General features: G+C 36.5%; 1 protein-coding gene across 1 annotated transcript in view; it reads right to left on the reverse strand.

Moving 5' to 3' along the window:
* LOC145715632 (NKG2-A/NKG2-B type II integral membrane protein-like) overlaps nt 1–16734 on the reverse strand; it is a 28387-nt gene that overhangs the window by 8515 nt on the left and 3138 nt on the right. The window contains exons 2-7 of the mRNA XM_081796292.1: nt 14410–14557; nt 13871–13953; nt 8763–8957; nt 8296–8373; nt 7753–7806; nt 7080–7231 (exon numbers count right to left, since the gene is read on the reverse strand). Of these exons, the coding sequence (XP_081652418.1) occupies nt 7080–7231; nt 7753–7806; nt 8296–8373; nt 8763–8957; nt 13871–13953; nt 14410–14557 (710 nt within the window). The remainder of the gene's footprint in view (nt 1–7079; nt 7232–7752; nt 7807–8295; nt 8374–8762; nt 8958–13870; nt 13954–14409; nt 14558–16734) is intronic.

The following is a 16734-nucleotide window of genomic DNA, read 5'->3' on the forward strand; positions in this document are numbered from 1 at the left end:
AAGACATACAAATGGCCAATAAGTACATGAAAGGTGTTCAATATCAAGAATCATGGAAATGCAATCCTTTGCGATTGCAATTCCTCTAGTCCTTTGGAGGAAATGTAAATTGGCCTGCCACAATGGAAAATAGCATGTCACTCTTACATATGTGTTTCAGAGAGTGATCAATGGGGCACCTGGGTGGCTCTTTCGGTTGAGTGTTCATCTTCAGCTCAGGTCATGATCTCCTTGTTCATATGAATGAGCCCTACATCAGGCTCCGTGCTGAAAGCTCAGAGCCTATAGCTTCCTGTAGATTCTGTGTCTCCCTCTCTCTCTACCCCTCCCGACCTCAAAAATAATGAACATTAAATTTTTTTTCAAAATAAACAAAGTAAGTGATCAGCATCTCAAAGGTATAGCTACACACCCATGCTCATTGCAACATTATGTGCAATAGCCAAGAAATGGAAGGAGCCTGAGTATCTGGCAACCAGCATAAGTTGTAGAAAGTGTGATATATATATACACATACAAACACACAGACACACACATATACTCACACTGAAATATTATTTAACCAGGAGAAAGAAAGAAATCTTGCCATTTATAACAAATGGATGGACCTTGAAGGCATTATGATAAGGGACGAAAATCACACAGAAATAGATAAATATTGCATTGTCTTTCGCATGAAATCTAATAGACTGAACTGGTAAAAACAAAGATTAGAATGTGTTTATCAGGGACTGTGGGTTGGGGGTTTGTGAAGATGTTTAAGACCACAAATTTATGGGATTCCTGGGTGGTTTAGTCGGTTAAGCGTCCGACTTCAGTTCAGGTCATGATCTCATGGTTTCTGAGTTTGAGCCCCACGTCAGGTTCCCTGCTGACAGCTTAGAGCCTAGAGCCTGCTTCAGGTCCTGTGTCTCCCTCTCTCTCTGCTCCTCCACCGATCATGTCTGTCTCTCTCCCCCTTTCTCAAAAAATAAACATTGAAATTAAAAAAAAAAAGAATACTTATTTACAGCTAGTAGATAATTTTTCGAGGTGTAATGTATAACATAGTGATTTCAGACATCATTGTTGTATTATAAACTTCAAAGTTGCTAAGACGAATTCTTAGCTTCTCTCAACACATACAAAAAATGATAAATATGTGACATGAAAAGGTGTTATCTAACATGGCCATAGTAATCACATGGCAAAACATAAATTTATCAAATGAACATATTGTCAACATTAAATGTATGCAATGTGAGATGCCAATACCATCTCCATAAAAACAAACAAAAGATAGATTTGTAATACCTACAACGATTGCTACGGAAATAACTTAAGAATGTACTAAAGACAACAATAGAGGAAGTAAAATGCAACACTAATGTAGCATGTGTTTAATACAAAAGATGGGAGGTAATGTGGAAGAGGCAAATAAGACATAAGTATAGAATAAAGAGCAAATGGGATACCCAAATTCAAATATCCCAGTAATTATACTCATGTGAATTAAATAAATACTCCAATTATAAGATAGAAAGTGTCATCCTGTATAAAAGACTAATACCCACCTATACGCTGTCTGTAACAGACACACTGTAGATTCAAAGACACAAATAGGTGAAAATAAAGGGATAACAAAAAGTAGACCCTACTAACAGTAAGCAAAGATGTGAGCAGAAATGGCTGTTCTAATATCAAAGCAGCTGTTAAAACAAGAAATAGTAATAGAAAGTACAAGAAACATTTCCAAATGTTAAGGCTGTCAATAAAAGAGGAAGATCAAACAATTATAAACATACATTATTTACCTAAGAACAGAACCCTTAAACACAGGAAATAGAAACTGACAGAATTAGAAGGGTAAATAAACAATTCAATGAGTATAGATGAAGACTGAAATCTCTTCCTTCAGTAAGTAAGATCAGCTTGTCACAAAAGCAGGAAGACTATGGAAGACTGTCAAAATAGTGGAACCAGCTTCACATAACTGACATATATAGAAAGTGTTCTAGGTCATCCATAGGGATCAAAAAGTTTAAGGACGGAAGCATGGAAATATTCAAAGTATTTCCTCTGAAGACAAGGAAACAAATGAGAAGAAACAATGGAAACAAATCTGGGAAATTTCCTAACATGTGGAAAGTGAAAGACTTCTGAAACATGTACAGTTCAAAGATGAAATCTGGGAAAGTATCTTGTACTGGATGAGAGAAATTACCTTGTACTGGATGATAATAAACTGAGAATACATCAAAGCTTTTAGGATGAAGCTAAAGTAGTGTTTACAGACAATGGGTACCTTTGTCAATCACACACAAAGGAAGAATGTTATCAATGCACGATCTAATTGCTTCCCTCTCAAGCAGCAATAAGAGAGGAGCCAGGTAAGGTTATAGAAGGAAGAAATGACACACATACATTTAGCTAAAAGCTGATTGTGAAGGATGTATAGTAGAATAACTCAAAGCAGCCCCAAACGACCAACACCCAAATATCCAAGAGCATCCGCAATAGAACGGGCGAATACAACGTAGGACAATCGGACAACAGAACAGCAAAGAGATGTGTGACAGCTCAGAGCCTGGAACCTGCTTCCAATTCTGTGTCTCCCTCTCTCTCTGCCCCTCCCCTGTTCATGCTCTGTCTCTCTCTGTCTCAAAAATAAATAAATGTTAAAAAAAATTTTTTTAATAAAATTTCTAATACAATTTTGTCTGTAATTCAGAAAACTTTTCACACTCATTTAGAAAGTATTTAGATGTTTATGAATAAAGAAGAATGTAATGCCAGTTTAAAAAGCAAAAAGAAATCATTGTAAGGTCAGAAAAGGAGGCTAATAAAATATGTGTCATATACATTTTGACGGGAATACTAAAAAGAGAAGGAAATTACATATCAGGACAATGATAAGTAGATTTATTGAAGTAGTGCCATTTGTATTTACATTTGAAATGCCATAAATAATCTTCATTTATCACATTAGCAAAGAGGATCAATTCATGTGATTTCCATGATACAGAAGGTAAATGATAAAACTAATATTTATTTTTATTTTTCAAAAACCTATCTAACGGGGTGCCTGGGCAGTTCATTGGTTGAGTGTCCAACTCTTGATTCAGGCTCAGGTCATGATGTCAGGGTTTGTGAGTTTGAGCTCCACATTGGGTTCTGCACTGACAGAGCAGAACCTGCTGGGAAGTTATTCTGTCTCCATCTCTCTCTCTCTCTCTCTGACCCTCTCCCATGCACATTTTCTCTCACACAAAATAAATAAATAAATAAATAAACATTAAATAAAACGTCTAGAAAGATAGACATGAAAAGGAAACATCCATGCAACGATCCTGAATAGGTAGCATAACTCTGAAAATGAACTTGAATAAATTCACCGTTTAAAAAGGACAATTTTGCGGGCACCTGGGTAGATCAGTCATTTATGCCTCTGAGTCTTGATTACTGCTCATGGTTCCTGAGATGGAGCCCTAAGTCAGGCTCTGTGCTGACACCATGGACCCTACTTGGGATTCTCTGCCTCTCTCTTTCTCTCTCTGCCCCACCTCTGCCTGCATTCTCACTCTCTCAAAATAAATTAATAAACATTTAAAGTAAAAAAGATGATCTTTCAAGTACAAAACAGACATAAAAATACGTAAGGACATTAATTAAACAGATGAGAAAGGCAACATTTGTACCCACACAATACAAAATGCACAATTCCACAAAAATGCAAAGTCATTCAGTGGAGAAAGTAGAGTGTCTTCAACAAATGTTCTGGAAACAATGGGCTATCAAATATGATTAATGATTATATACTTTATACTACATTAAAGTGCTCAAAATTGATCACACATAAAAATGTTCAAATGTTTTATAAAAAACGCATGACCTACAGTTGGTGAGAGAGTTTTTAGACAGAATGTCAAAAGCATAATCCATAAAAGAAGAATTGATGAAATGTAGTTCATCAAGATAATATCTGCTCTTTGAAGAGATAAGAAAGTCATAAACTTGTGAAGAAACATTTACAAAACAAACATCTAATAAAAGACTTGCTGCCAGGGTACATAAAGGATGCTCAAAATACAATGAAAAAAAGTAAAATTATTAGCAAAAATTTTCAGTAGATACTTCACCAAACACCCTGTATAGATAGCACGCGAGTACAGGAAACGATGCTGAACACTACTAAATTTAGGAGCATTCAAAATAAAACCACCACAGACAAGATTCCTGTTCTGGAAAGAAAGAGTGGTTAGACTTTTCCCTATTCCTCCCACCAATGCAGCTACAGTCCCTGGGCATTATACATAAGATGACACAAGATTCAGAAAGGTAATGAGAAAGCTGACATGTCCGAGCCCTGGAGAACCGAGGAATGACATGGTGATGAGCTCCACGGAATTTCCCTCTACCTCACATAGACTGGTGTCAGAGAGCCTAGCAAACCACAGACACCAACAGGTACACACCCAAGTCTCCACAATGTTTTTTCTCTCCAGTCAAAATAACACAAAAATGGCTGCTAGGAAAACAGAAAAGTTGTAGATACTAACTGCTTGATTCTAAAAACAAAACAAAACAAAACAAAACAAACACAAAAACAAAAACAAAACATTGTTTTTTGATAAAAAATAATAAAACCCATTGACTATCCACCAAAAAAAATCAACAGGCATGCAGGGGAAATCAAGACATTCTTCGATGAAGAAAATTGAGAAAATGTATCACCACCAGACCCACTCTGAAAGAACTCTTAAAGAGAAGAAATGGCAAAAGAAGGCATCTTGAATCATCAGGAAGAAAGAAAAAAAGAAAGAATAAAACTCTCATAGGTAAAATGGACTTTCCTTCACTGTGTTCTCTAAATTGTTTGATATTTGAAGCAAAACTATCAGTTGGAGCAAAATTATAAATTCCATGTGATTCTCAAAGTAAGTAGAGAAATATTAGGACACAGTATAATTGGGACACGGTAAGGGGCCATAAAGGCAAGTAAGTCTCTACATTTTACTCCAACTGCTGTGGGTTGTGACAGACTGTATAGACAGTGACCTGCGAATATGTAATTATCTATATGAAGATATGTAATATCCATATTTTGTATATAAAGGAGATTAGAGCATATGTGTACATATAGAACTTCATGTATATAAAGTTATTTATGAAGATGAGACCTACTTTGCTCTAAATGATGCTCCATCACAGAGGTAATGATGTAGAAAACTATAACCTTCACTTTTATCTCACAGCATCAGAAATATAGCATCACAAAAAATAAATTCTAACTGGATCATAAACATAATGAAAAGTTAAAAGACAAAGAAATAAAGAAAAAGGTGAGTCCAGGAAAATAATATAGGAAATAATACTCGTGAACTGTCACTAACTTCTGAAATAGGTCCATAGTAATGATTGTAACACACCAAGTGCTAAGTAGGACTATGGTAACATTAAAATTCTGATCATTCCAGAGGGAGAGAAAGGGAAATAAAGAAGGAGGTAGGGAAAAAGAAAAGAAAAGAAGATTGACCAGACAAAGAAACTATGCAGCTTAAGGTATTATGCTGAGTGAAATAGTCAGAGAAGGACAGATATCATAGGTTTCCACTCATACTTGGATGTTGAGAAACTTAAGAGAAGACCAAGGTGGAAGGGAAGGGGGAAAAATAGTTACAAACAGAGAGGGAGGGAGGCACCCCACAAGAGACTCTTAAATCCAGAGAACAAACTAGGGGTGGGTAGCGGGGTGGGGGAGAGAGGAAAATGGGTGATGGACATTGAGGATGAGCACTGGGGGGTTGTATGTAAGCAATCAATCGCGGGAATCTACCCCCAAAACCAAGGGCAAACTCTATACAATATATGTTAGCCAACTTGACAATAAATTATATTAAAAAGTAAATAAATACAATTCTGGTCATTAAAAGACTCCATTATGAGAGTAAAAATGCATGTCACAAATATTTTCATCTTAAAAACTCGAGAAAGTGCTCGTATCTACAATATGACAAAGGCTTCTAAGATGTGAAAAAAAGGCACCATCCTGGAGAAACGGGCAAGAGACACAGCCCAGTACTTCTCTTTCTCACAAAAGAGAATGCCCTTAAGATTTACAACACAGAAAAATGGTACTGTGTATAACCATCAGAATTTATTAATTACTTTTACTGAGACTACTGAGATTTGGATCAAAAGACTAGTTGGTACAATGGATATTTACACAATACAATAAAAAATGTAGGGAAAATTTAATATATTGAAATTTCCACATGTCAATGACTGTGCAATTTCATACTAACTCTTACAGGGAAGTGTATTACAATTAAACATAAATATAATTATGTTGTATTTATAGGTTACTATTTTAATATGAAAACCATAACACTTATATTACATAAATATGCTCTATAAGATGTAGTTATATATAATAAAGGATTATAAATATGATACGTGGAGGAGGATATAAGAAAGACTTTTCATAACACAATTATTCATAATACCCACATAATAAAAAGGAACTAAATTACTGAGAATGGTTTTGAAACTGTCATATCCATATAAGAGAGTAGTGAAATTTCAAACTATAGACAAATGTGTTAATATAGATGCATTACAGATAGCATCTGACAGAGAAAGCAGACACACATAAAAATGCAAACTGAATGATTCCATTGATATAAAGCCCCCAAATAGGCAGAAATATCTCATAAAATTAAAATGGGCAGGACTGGTAAAGGCTCTAAACTTCTGTCCCATGATGTGATTGGTATTTGTGTAATTCTACACAAATACACATTTGTAATCAATTTGCACAAATGCCTAATTTCCTTGATATGTTGTCAAATTAAATGTAAAGTTTGTTTCAGGAAAAAGAGCATTTCTAGAGACACAGGTGTCTATGAAAAGTAAGAATTGGAAATTATCAAATGTACATTCAAGGTATAAGAATATAAATAATGTGTCATAGAGTCAACATGTGGAGTACTAAAGACTTTAAAATAAACTACAAATACATATGTCACTATGGATGAACTCTACAAGCATAATAGTCACTCACAAGCTTTTAATAGATCTGCAAACATCTGAAAACTTACCTTGTCCTCTTCATCATCATAGTAGAGCAGGTTAGAGTTCTTAGAAGCACAGGACGTCAAACTCTCCTTCCATGATTTTCCCTCAGTGCTAATGTAATAGCAATTGTTGGAATACGTAAACCACTCTTTCAGACAATGACAACAGAGACACGCTGGAGAGAGATTATGAGATATTATCCAAAAAGCTTAGAGAATTACAAAATGAAAATTTGCAGACTGTATATGGATACACATATGTGTACATAACATATTCATATACCCTCACGAGCTGGTAAAATTAAAGCAAAACACACACACACACTCTCAGAGAAGAGTCAGGCTTTCATCGCCTAATTTATATGCCCATATAAAGGAACCACAAAAATGTCCAACTCTACATGTCCTGAGAATCACTGAACACAACCATCTTTATGGAATGATTTATCTTTTATCATGTTATAGGAGGAGAACATGTGAGGCAATTGTTAACAACGGGTGAGCTGATTTTAAATGAGTATTTCTTCATATTGTTGCCTAAGAAGTTATACTCTCCTAGAATCCTTAATTCTGAAAGTTCATTAAGCGATTTTCCAATTCACTTTTTCCAAAAGAATCTGTTATCATCTTTGCCTACTTGGAGATAGAGCTAGATAGACACTAAACTAATAACAGAATTTTGCAAGGGATGTTGTACCTTTCTGGATCTTTGTTTCCAGGGAGGTTTGGTTGTGCTCTGGTCCTTCAGTAGCTTGAACATTAAAATAATCTTCAAGAAACATAACATTAAATTAAGTGCATCAGAATAATTTGAGTTTCTTAGTTTGAAATTTGGTATATTATTTAGAATTAGAAAATGCTGCAATAAAATTGATTTTACCAGTAAAAATTAAATAAAATAATGAACAATAGGGAGGAACATAATTCAAAAGCTTAATGAACCAAACTTCACCATCTCTTACAGTATTTGGTTTAACCAATCTCAAGAATTCATTTGTATCTATCAATAAAGTCTCTCAAATAACTTGCCTTGAAGTTATAAAAATTCTGAAAAGTGTTTAATACTCCCTTAAACATCATGTGGTAGTTTTACTTTAGATAAATTTAGAATAACTATTCCACATTTAGAGCATGCGTCCATTAAAATGAGATAATAAAATTCCATATGTTATATAATATTTCAAGGACTGATGATATTAACGTTAAAAACTCCCTATTAGTCATTCAAACAGTGACTTACAGGGAATAACGTTTATTTTTACCACAGTGGACATCAAGACAAGGCAGATGATTCCCAGAACCTCAGCGATGTACCTCCCTGGACACAAGAGAAATGAAAACACTGACAAAAGATGCATGGAAATAATCATTTAGGAAATTTACAAACAAGAGAAGCAACAACCTTCAGGGAATCAAATGTACAAACTTGGACACCAAACCTATATCTACCATTGTAATCTTCACTTAGAATATACCATTGCATTGGCAGTCAACATACTACTCCATGACAGGTTGGCAAACAGTGTGGATTGTAACACCGGAACAAAGTGAGTCCCCAGACTTCAAGGACACTACCATATTCCAACTTCCAGTTCTGATCCTCACAAATGAAAACTATGTGAGATCATTTCCTACTCTTTCCCTACAACCCTGCACCCCAACTTCACATCCCGGAACAGATATACCTGTCTGCATTAAATGTTTTACCTTTGCAGAGACAGTTCTTGTCAATCCCTTGAAGCTCCTGAGAAGCAACTTGAAGATTGAATTCCGCATGGGCCATTTCCTGCTCAGTTATTGAAATAGATGTATTAATGTTCTCAGGTTTCACTCGCCGTCTTTGTGACTCCTTAACCTGACTGAGTTCTGCCCAGGTTAGTCTTGGGTTATTCGTCTCTGCAGCTGAGTAGTGTCAGGCACAGTGCTGAATGGACCTGCCCTGAAGGTCTTGATCAAGAGTGTGTGTCATGTGCATTGCTAGTACAGTGACACCGGGTGGGGTGCAGGGTGAGGGATACTGCTCATTTGAAGTGGAACAATGTAAAATCTCGCTCCACTTCCCTTAGAGCTTAAATAAGTATTTCGTGACAGAATAACAGGGTTTTACAATGACACAATGTTTGACACTGTAGTGATGGTTGGGAAAGTGTAAACAATACATAAGTGAAGAAGAAAAAAATTCAAGAATAATACTGACCTCATTACTGTAAAGTCAGATTCCAGGGACACCTTGCAACACTATTAGAATAGCCAGATTAAATTAAAGGCTGTATTAGAGAAATACTGTTGCACCATTTTTTGTGACGATTGAAAATTCATTATTGGTTAAAAATAGAGTGCTGTAAGACTAGGAAATACTAGTTTTAGCACATATAGGAATTTCCTGTAATAAGTGACTCTTCTTTGGGGATTTAGATTTCTTTACTAAAAGGTAATACAATGCTATCAAGTGATATTTTATCTTGAAAATTGTGGAATTCTGAGGTTTGTTGAATTTTAAAAGGACTAATTTATATGTTGCAAAACATTATGTGACACACTAAACTTATCCAAAGCATGAACAATGGTGAAAACAAACAAACAACAACAACAACAAAACCCATAATTTTAAAAAGCAGTTATTTAACATCTGAAAATGGCAATTGATTTCATGGCAAAATATGAAAGTATAAAATGATAAATAAAAGTGTAAATCATTTATGGAAGAACACACTTGGAGCAAATTTCTAGAAAGATCTATGATTTCAAAGGCAGTGAGAGTAGCTTTAGTTCTAGAGGAATGGTAATGAATCACATAAATGAAATTTCATACTTCAGTCAATGAGGTCTGCAGTCCATCAACTCTGTAATTACTCCTGGCTCTCAAATTGACAAGTATCACCTTTTAAAAGTTACTTCATGGGTGGGAGGAGTTAAGGTGTTGGAATGGCATGGAGACGCTAATTTTGTCTCATCCCTGAAATGCAGCTAGAGAAGCACCAGACCATTTGGAACACCTAGGAAGTTGATCTGAGGAGTGTAGCAACAACCTGCATAACCTGAGGCACAGAAGTCGGCGGTTATGCAGGTCAGAGAGGTGAACTGAGGGGAGAAAAGATGAAGAGAGTAAGGAGCCATTTCATGGAGGGAAGACAGAGAGAAAGAAAGGGGGAGAATGTGGTGCATTGGGATCCTGCAAGAAAAGCACTCCCCCCGAAAGTAGCTGGAAAAAAGAGACAGAAAGAGTGAAAATACTCGTAGGGGACTAAACAAGAAATCTGTCCCCCAAAACCATTGACAGGGGGAAAGGAGAGGTAGTACTGCCAAGTTTCTATAAACAGTAGAGCAGAGTCTGTCGTTTCAGAGCTCAGAGCCTGGTGGTGCTCTGATGAGGAAGTGGGGCGAATCCCCAGAAGCAGGCAGTGCTGTCTGAACGGTCTATGTGCTCTACAGAGAGAAGCTGTTCCCCTGCTTGGAGTGCAGTTGGTATTGGCTATATAGCTTCACAGAGGGCACAGGTCCCAGCGGACCATGAGAGCAGCTACATTTGCTAGTACTGGGACAAAGATGCCCGAGTGCAACAAAAACCTGGAGCTAGCTGTGTGTTGTGAGTTCCCATAATCTTTGAACCTCTGCCGCTGTGCAATCACATGAACATTTTCTGAGGCAAGCTGGCACCTGGCCATTGTTTAGCAACACCCCCCCCCACACACACACCGAGAGTCAGTGAAGATTGAAGCAAGGGGTCTCTGAAACGTGGGGTTCTGAAACACAACCCTGTCTGAAATAAAACTCTGGAGAGAGATTTCACCTGGAAGGTGGACAGCTTAGACATGGACAGGGTAGAGGTGTAGAGTGGGCGGAGGTCTGCAGCCAAGGAGGGGTGCTTGCTAGTGGGGCAGTGAGAGCACAAGTCCCTGTGCCAAAGACTAGGACACTGGGTGAAGCCATTTCCACCACTCCCACACATGCACATGGGTGCCACACTGATCCACCCCAGTAACCTAAGCACTGCCACCTAGTGGAGAATGGAGCCATTACATCAAGCCCAGCCCAACTGTGCCCTCCAAGCACACCCCTCAGAAGACCAGCACAAGTCACTCCACCTGCTTAGTGCATGAAATAGAGGAGGCTTCATCATTTCAGTTCTAGGGGAAACTGGATGCCACTTCATTCGGGTTTCATTCTGTTTGCTGGTTCACTTATTTGCTCATTTTCGTTGCTTCTGTTATATCTTAAATTCCCACCCCCCCTTAATTTTCTTTCTTTTTATTGGATACAGAAAATAAATAGTTTTATTTTTAACTTGTTTTTTTATTTTTTAAGTTCCTATTTTAGATCATTTTTGTATTTTATTTTATTCTACTTTATTAGATATATTTTTAATTTCTAAATTTTTTTCTTACTTTTTCTGCTTTCCTTTCCTTTTCCTCTCTATTGTACCGAGATTTTTTTCAACATGCGGATCAAAACACTTCTAGGATCTAGCTTCCTTTATTTGATTTTTTGTTTTATTTTCAGTTTTTAATTTTACTTTTTTATTTTCTTAATTTTTTTCTTCCTTCAAAATGGCAAAACAAAGAACTTAACCCCCAAAGCGAGAACAGGAAGATATGACAGTCACAGACTTAGTCAACACACACAAAAGTAAGATGTCTGAACTAGAATTAAGAACCACGATAATATGAATACTAGCTGGGGTTGTAAAAGCGTAGAAGACATCTGAGAATCCTTTCTGCAGAGATAGAAATAAAACCTAGTCAGGCTGTTAGTAAAAATGCTACAACCGCGATTCAAAATGAATGCATGCCACGATGGCAAGGCTGCGTAAGGCAGTGAAGTGAATCAGTGACATAGAAGATAAAATTATGGAGGATAATGAAGCAGAAAAAATAGAGAACAAAGGCAATGAGCAGGATACAAGACTTGGAGAGCTCAGTGACTTAGTAGAAAAGAATAACATCCAAAACAGAGGAGTTCCAAAAGATGAAGAAATAGAGAAAAGGGCAGAAAGTTTAGTTGAGCAAAATACCAGAACACTTCCTACTCTGGGAAGGACACAGATGTCAAAATCCAGGAAGCACAGAGACCTCCCATTAGATACTACAAAAACTGACCATCACCAAGGCATATCTTAGTAAAATTCACCAAAAACACCGACAAGGAAAGAATTGTGAAAGCAGCAAGAGAAAAAAGTCCTTACTCTATAAGAGAAGACACATCAAGTTTGCAGCTGACATATCCACATAAACGTTGCAGACCTGGAAGGATATATTCAACGTGCTGAATCAGAAAAATATGCAGTCAAGACTTCTTTATCCAGCAAGAATGTCATTCAGAATAGAAGGAGTGATAAAGAGTTTCCCAGAGACACAAAAAATAAAAGAATTCATGACAAGTAAACGAACCCTGCATGAAATTTTAAGCGGGACTCTTTCAGTGGAGAAAAGACAAAACAAAACAAAAAAGACCAAAAGCAGCAAAGACTAGAAAGGACCAGAGAACACCACCAGCAACATCAACTCTAGAAGGAACATAATGGGACTAAATTCATATCTTTCAGTACTCACTCTAAGTGGAATAGGACTAAATGCTCCAATGACAAGACATAGGGTATCAGAATGGATAAGAAAACAAGGTATATGCTTCTTACAAGAGACTCATTTTAGACCTAAAGTCATCTACAGATTAAAATAAGGGGATGGAGAACCATCTATCATGCTAATGGTCATCAAAAGAAGCCTGGAGTAGCTGACTTATATCAGACAAACTAGATTTAAAAATAAAGACTGTAACAAGAGTTGAAGGGCATTAAACCATTATTAAGGGGTCTATCCACCAAGAAGATCTAACAATTGTAAATGCATATTCCTACAATGTGCGAGCATCCTAATATATATATCAATTAATTACAAACATAAATTTCATTGGCGATAATACCATAAGAGTAGAAGACTTCAACACCCACATCTTACAGTAATAAACAAATCATGTAAGCAGAAAATCAACAAGGAAACACTGGCTTTGAATGACACGCTGGACCAGATGGACTTAACAGATACATTCAGAACACATCATCCTAAAGTAGCAGAACACACATTCTTCTCGAGTGCACATGGAATATTCTCCAGAATAGATCACATACCGGGTCACAAATCAGCCCTCAACAAGTACAAAAGCATTGAGACCATACTGTGCATATTTTCTGACCACAACTCTATGAAACTTGAAATTAATCACAAGAAAACTTTTGAAAAGACCATAAATACTTGGAGATTAAATAACATCCTACTAAAATATGGATTAATTTTAATCCACGAAATTGAAGAGGAAACTAGAAAGTACATGGAAGACAATGAAAATGAAAACAAGATATTCCAAAACTTCTGTGATGCCGCAATGGTTATAAGAAGGAAGTACATAACAATCCAGGCCTTCCTGAAGGAAGAAGAAAGGTCTTAAATATACAACCTAAACTTACACCTAAAAAGGCTGGATAAGGAACAGCAAATAAAGTCCAAAGGCATCGGAAGAGGGGAAATAAAAAGATTAGAGCAGAAATCCATGATATTGAAGTAAATAAAAAGAACAGAATTAACAAAATTGATAAACCCATAGCCACAGTTGTCAAAAAGAAACACGGAAAGAACCCAAATAAATTCACAAATGGAAGAGGAGATATTACCACCAACACCACAGAAATACAAACAATAATAAAAGAATATTATAAGCAATTATATGCAAACAATTCGGACAATCTAGAAAAATGGGCAAATGCCTAGAAATATTTAAACTACTAAAACTGAAACAGGAAGAAAGGAAAAATTTGAACACACCCATAAGCAGGAAGGAAATTGATTCAGTAATCAAAAATCTCCCAACAAATAAGATTCCAGGACTGGCTGTTGTCCGGGGAATTCTGCAAAACATTAAAGAGGAGTTAACCCTTATTCTTTTGAATCTGTTCCAAAAAATAGAAATGGAAGGGAAACTTCCAAACTCATTCTACAAGCTTCTATTAGGATGCTCGCACATCTACAACATTACCTTGATGCCAAAACCAAAGACCCCTCCAAAATGAAGAATTCCCACCAATTTCCCTAGTGAACATGGATGCAAAAACTCTCAATGAAATACTAGCAAATTGGATCCAACAATACATTAAAAGAATTATTTACCCTGATCAACTGGGATTGGTTCCTGGGTGCAGGTCTAGTTCAATACCTGCAAGTCAATCAATATTTTACATCACATTAAGAAAAGAAATGATAAGAACTGCATGATTCTCCCAATAGATGCAGAAAAAACCCTTTGACAAAATGCAGCTCCCATTCTTGATAAAAGCCCTCAAAATATAGGGATAGAAGGGACATACCTGAAAATCATAACGGGCATATGTGAAAGACCCACAGCTAATATCGTCGTCAATGGGGACAAACTGAGACCTTTCCCCCTACGGTCAGGAACACGACAACGATGTCCACGGTCACCACTGTCATTCACTATAGTGTTGGAAGTCCTAGCTTCAGCAATCAGACAGCAAAAGGAGAAAAAATCACCCAAATAGGCAAAGAGGAAGATAAACTTTCACTCTTCTCAGATGAAATGATCCTTTATGTGAGAATTCAAAAAATCCCACCAACAAACTGCTAGAACTGATCCATGAATTCAGCAAAGTGGCAGGATATAAAATCAATGTACAGAAATCAGTTGCATTTCCATATAGCAATAATGAAGCAGCAGAAGGAGAAATAAAGGAGTCGATCCCATTTACAATTGCACCTCAAACCATACCATACCTAGCAATAAGCCTAACAAAAGAGGTGAAAAATCTATATAGGGAAAACTATAGAAAGCTTATGAAAAAAATTGAAGAAAACACACACAAAAAGGAAAGACATTCCATGCTCATGGATTGGAAAAACAAATATTGTTAAAATGTTGATAGTAGCCAAAGCAATCTCCAAATATGATGCAACCCCTAGCAAAGTAACATCAGCAGTCTTCACAGAGGTAGAACAAGCAATCTAAAATTTGCATGGAATCAGAAAAGACCCAAATAGGCAAAGCAATCCTGAAGAAGAAAACCAAAGCAGGAGGCATCACAATCCCAGACTTCAAGCTGTATTACAAAGCTGTAATCATCAAGACAGTATGGCACTGGCACCAAAACAGACATATATATCAATGGAACAGACTAGATCACGCAGAAATGGACCTACAAATATATGGCCAACTAATCTTTGACAAAGCAGGAAAGACTATCCAATGGAAAAAAGACAGTCTCTTTAGCAAATGGTGTTGGGAAATTGGGCAGAAATATGCATAAGAATGAACGTGGACCACTTTCTTACAGCATACACAAAAATAAACGCAAAATGAATGAAAGATGTGAATGTGAGACAGAAAACCAAAGTCCTAGAGGAGAAAACAGGCAACATCCTCTTTGATCTGAGCCTCAGCAACTTCTAACTTGACATGTCTGGGGAAGCAAGGGAAACAAAACACAAATGAACCACTGGGACTTCCTCAAGAGAAAAAGCTTGTGTACAGCAAAGGACATAATCAGAAAAACTGAAAGGCAACTGACACAATGGGAGAGGATATTTGCAAAGGACATATTGCTTAAAGGGTTAGTGTCCAAAATCTATAAAGAACTTCTCAAACTCAACACCCAAAACCCAAATAATCCAGTGAAGAAATGGGCAAAAGACATGAAGAGACACCTTTCTGAAGAAGACATCCAGATGGCTAACAGATACGTGCAATGATGCTCATCACACATCATCAGGGAAATACTAATGAAAACCACAATGAGATAGCACCTCACACCTATCAGAATGGTTAAAATTCACACCACAGTCAAAAAAAGATGTTGGCAAGGATGTGGAGAAACAGGAACTCTTCTGCACTGCTCGTGGGAATGCAAACTGGTGCAGCCACTCTGGAAAACAATATGGAGGTAACCCAAAAAATAAAAAAATAGAACTACCCTATAACCCAGCAATTGCACTACTAGGTATTTATTCAAAGGATACAGAAGTGCTGATTCCTAGGGGCTCTCGTGCCGTAATGTTAATCCTCAATAGCCAAAGTATGGAAAAGAGCCCAAATGACCATCGACTGATGAATGAAGATGTGCCATATATATATGTGTATACACACACACACACACACACACATATATATATATATATATATATATATATATGCAGTAGAATATTCATATTATTCGGTGATCACAAAGAATAAAACCTTGCCATTGGCAACAATGTAGATGGAAGTAGAGTGTCTTATGCTTAGCAAAATAAGTCCGTCACAGAAAGACAAATATCACAGGCTTTCACTCATATGTGAAGTTTAAGGAAGAAAACAAATGAACATAGAGGGAAGGGAAGCAAAAATAATCTAAAAAACAGGTGGGACATAAACCATAAGAGACTCTTAAATGCAGAGCACAAATTGATGGTTTTTGCAGGGGTGTTGGGTGTGGGGATGGGCAATGGGCATTAAGGAGGGCACTTGTTGGGATGACCACTTGTGCTATATATAAATGTTGAATCCCTCAATTCTATTCCTGAAATCATTATTAACTATATGTTAACTAACTTGGATTTAAATTTAAAAAATGATTATAAACAATAAAATAAATAAAATAAAATAAAATAAAATAAAATAAAATAAAATAAAATAAAATAAA

Source organism: Panthera onca, chromosome B4 (genome assembly GCF_046562875.1).
Source record: "Panthera onca isolate mPanOnc1 chromosome B4, mPanOnc1 haplotype 2, whole genome shotgun sequence".
Lineage (NCBI taxonomy): Eukaryota > Metazoa > Chordata > Mammalia > Carnivora > Felidae > Panthera > Panthera onca.